General features: G+C 36.7%; 1 protein-coding gene across 1 annotated transcript in view; it reads left to right on the forward strand.

Moving 5' to 3' along the window:
• LOC108739201 (protein Wnt-4) overlaps positions 1 to 2,384 on the forward strand; it is a 14,362-nt gene extending 11,978 nt beyond the window's left edge. Inside the window, exons 3-4 of the mRNA XM_025975265.1 lie at positions 693 to 1,060; positions 2,000 to 2,384. Coding sequence (XP_025831050.1) covers positions 693 to 1,060; positions 2,000 to 2,367 — 736 coding nt within the window. The 3' untranslated portion in view covers positions 2,368 to 2,384. The remainder of the gene's footprint in view (positions 1 to 692; positions 1,061 to 1,999) is intronic.
• The last annotated feature ends 1,447 nt before the right edge of the window (positions 2,385 to 3,831 follow it).

The following is a 3,831-nucleotide window of genomic DNA, read 5'->3' on the forward strand; positions in this document are numbered from 1 at the left end:
TGAAATCCGTCATTGTATGCAATTCCTAGGAAATGTATATAATTCCTAAAATCGTCCGGAAATCGAAGGAATAAAGGTAATACTAAATCACATTGGTGACGTCATTGTTTGGTTACGGAGATTTATGACATGAATGTTTTCATCTATAGTACCCCAAGAAAAATGTTCAGTCTCTCAGAGTCTCTGAAAGAGAGACTCGAATCTCCGTCTCTCTAGTGTCGCTGAGAGAGACTGTCGAGAGACTGTCAGAAAAACTGTTTAGCGTCTCTAAACGAGAGACTCGAGTTGCTCATAGAGAAATCCTCATTTCGTATCCAGTCTCTGAACGAGAGACTCGAATCTCTCAATAAGTAGTGTCTCCATAGAAATGGTTAAAATTTTCCAAGATCAACATATTTCAGAGATCCCAGTCTTTCTACGAGAGACTTGAATCTCTCAATTTTTCAGTTTTATTCATTCAGTCTCTCTGTGAGAGACTCGAATCTCTGAATTAACGATTTTATCGTTCGAGTCTCTCATACAGAGACTGTGAGAGATCCATAAAAACACATAGACAATAACTGAGATTGTTAGAGACGCTCTCAGAGACTGGAGAGAGACTGAAAATTTTTGTCTAGGGTGCACTACAATCCACATTTCCCGTACAGGTCATTATTCGGGATAGAAACTACTCAAACTTCTGTTTATTTCAGATTTGAAAGATGGAATTGTTCGTACAAAAAGTCCATCTTCAGGAAAATTTATCGCGAAACAGCTCTGCTATACGCAATGAGCGGAGCTGCGATAGCGTACTCTATAGCGAGAGCTTGCTCTGAAGGAACAATCCATAACTGTCGTTGTGCTCGACCAGAAAGTAACGAACAACCCCGACATCACTGGAAATGGGGCGGTTGTGGTGACAACACGAAACAAGCCAAAAAGATAACGGAAAACTTTTTACAATTAAAACGGAAAAAGGAGAACGACAGTTTTTCGATAACACTGAATTACAACACTGAAGTAGGACTTGCAACCCTTTCAGAAGTCGAGATGAAAGTGTGTACATGTCATGGGGTTTCGGGTAGGTACAGATCAGTATTATTAAAATTTTATTTCTTGACACAAGTACAAATATATATACTCTTACATAATTCAAAACTCCGCGACAATATTATCAAAGAATATCTTTGACCTGATGTTTATAATTCCTCCTCTGGTGCGTATGGTGTTACGTTGTTCATCACTTCTTGATCAGGGTGTGAAATTTTCTTTATTAAGTCATTTAACTATCATATTTATCGAGAGATAAATCCTAAAAGCTTCCAATTTGGACAAAGTAATACATATTTTTGTTTCATTAAATTTAAAAAGTCACCGCATAATTTTGAATTAAGCAAATCGTCTTGGGTTATATCAAGTGGAATGTCTGCGATTTTAAGTTTTATGTTTTATCGATATATCGAGATGAGTAGGTAAATAATCCGAGAGGGTTATCACATGGGTCAAAACTTTAATTACACTGGTCTTAGTCCGCCCGGAGTCATCCGTAGTTTCGTCCCTGTATTAAATAGGTATTTCAAATGTTGAAATTTAAGAGAACAACAATAATACATTACACGCCAAGGGAGGAAAGTATGAGGGCGAAAAACTCTCGGTAAAAGTTGTACCTTTTCCAGTTCCGTGATAATACGTATTAGATCCCTATACGACTTTTTACCATACCCGATTTAAGGGACTAGAAAGGGTAGCTCGACTGACAATTTCCACGCGGAGGATGGTAAAATCTTTTCCCAATAAGAATAAATACTATTTCTTGCCCGCTTTCGTCGCTGAAATATGGGAAAAATATTGTACTTTCCCTAAATCTTTCTTTAGCTAAGAAGCTAATTTTCTGGTAATTACAAAATTAGAAAAATTAAAATAATAATTGGATGATTTCATTGTCATAATCATTTCAAAAATGGAATGCTGCCAAAAAAGTATCGATAATTCAATCAATAAATTCTGAAATTGTTTACAGCTTCGTGTGTAATGAAAACGTGTTGGAAAAGACTACAGCCGTTTCCAAAAGTTGCCCAGAAGTTGAGAGATAGATACCATAGCGCGATCTTACCGTCGCCAGAGAACACTGTTAAGCAGAAGAATCTGAACAAAAGGAAATATAGTCGCAACCTGATATATTTCGAACAGAGCCCCACTTACTGTCAAGAAACTGTTGGAAGAGAATGTACTGATGCAGACAACTGCGCGACTCTCTGCTGCGGACGAGGTTTTGAAATACACGAAGCTGTTCGATACAAACAGTGTAGGTGTCACTGGAAGCAATGCTGTTTAGATGTTGCTTGCGATACATGCAGGGAAATTGTCCATGTGTACCGATGCAAATAATTAAGACAATTTTTTTAATTAACAAATTGGCTGATAAAAATATGATTTAATATTTAATATTATATTNCACTGGAAGCAATGCTGTTTAGATGTTGCTTGCGATACATGCAGGGAAATTGTCCATGTGTACCGATGCAAATAATTAAAAGACAATTTTTTTAATTAACAAATTGGCTGATAAAAGTATGATTTAATATTTATAAGATTGGTAGTATGCTAATTCATGAAAAATGTGATTTTAAAATAAGTTTATTGTAAGGCGTCTGTTTTTGTTAATGATAAACTGTAGAAAATTGCGCTACTGACTTCAGTATCAGATCTGTAAAAAAATGAAATAGCTTCTACGTATTAAATCTATAAACTAAAGAGAACAATCAATTGAATTTAATTTTGCCTGTAAGCTGTTGATAACTTTATGATGGATGTACGTGATGATTGCGATTTTTATTAAAAGAAATTCCTTTCAATCCAACGCACAAATCCTTTTGACCTGCAGACGCAGCCGATTCCCGGTCAATTTTCCGCGTCGAATTCTCCGGATATTCATTTTTCCAGCAGTAAATAAATCCGGATGAAAATTTTCCGGCGCGAATTTTAAAATAGAGAAGGGAGGCAACTGATATCCATCTATGTCTAATCGATGACGTACGGAATTTCTGAAAGCCGGAAAAACGACCTACCGGAAAAATGAGTCGGAAAAATTGACGGATACGGAAGGAGTCAGAAACTTTACAAGCAGGAATAGAAAGAACTGACTGATTTCTATTAACCAACTATTTTCAAAGAATATTACATGTTATTATATATTTTTTAAAAAACACATATTAAATAAAAACCTATAGCTTTCCCGAATTCATCGCAACGTTTGAGCAGAATCGTTTGTCATTGTGCAGTACCTACAGTAATTTTCAAAGTGAGAATCGTGACCCCCAAGGGGTCGCAGAAAAAATTGATTACAGGTCATCATCACCATCATCATAGGGCCGTCAGTCCTAAGACTGGTTGGACACGCACCTCCACTCTTTCTTATTATGAGCTAATCTTTGCATTTCCCTAAAAACATCCTTAACTATTTGCGAACAGTAATTTAACCTAGGTCTACCTCTACCCCTCCTAACTCCTGTTTCTGCCTCCAATATGTCTCTGACTAGACCTTCATACCTGAAAAGGTGTCCTACCTACCTATTTCGCCTGTTTTTTATTGACTTCCATAGAGTCCTCTGTTCTCCTATTCTTTCTAATACCTCTTCATTTCTGACCTTATCCTCATCATCCGCCTATAACACCACATTTCGAAGGCTTCTAACCATTTCTTTTCCGCCGCGCCCAATGTCCATGTTTCGCACCCGTACAACGCCGTACTCCAAACATACACCTTTAACAACCTTTTTCGAATTTCTAAATTAACCGTTCACGAGCATAGATGTTTCAAGGATATGTTACTAATTTTTATTGACATTTAAA

This window comes from Agrilus planipennis, unplaced genomic scaffold (assembly GCF_000699045.2).
Source record: "Agrilus planipennis isolate EAB-ADULT unplaced genomic scaffold, Apla_2.0 scaffold174, whole genome shotgun sequence".
In the NCBI taxonomy this organism is placed as follows: Eukaryota; Metazoa; Arthropoda; class Insecta; order Coleoptera; family Buprestidae; genus Agrilus; species Agrilus planipennis.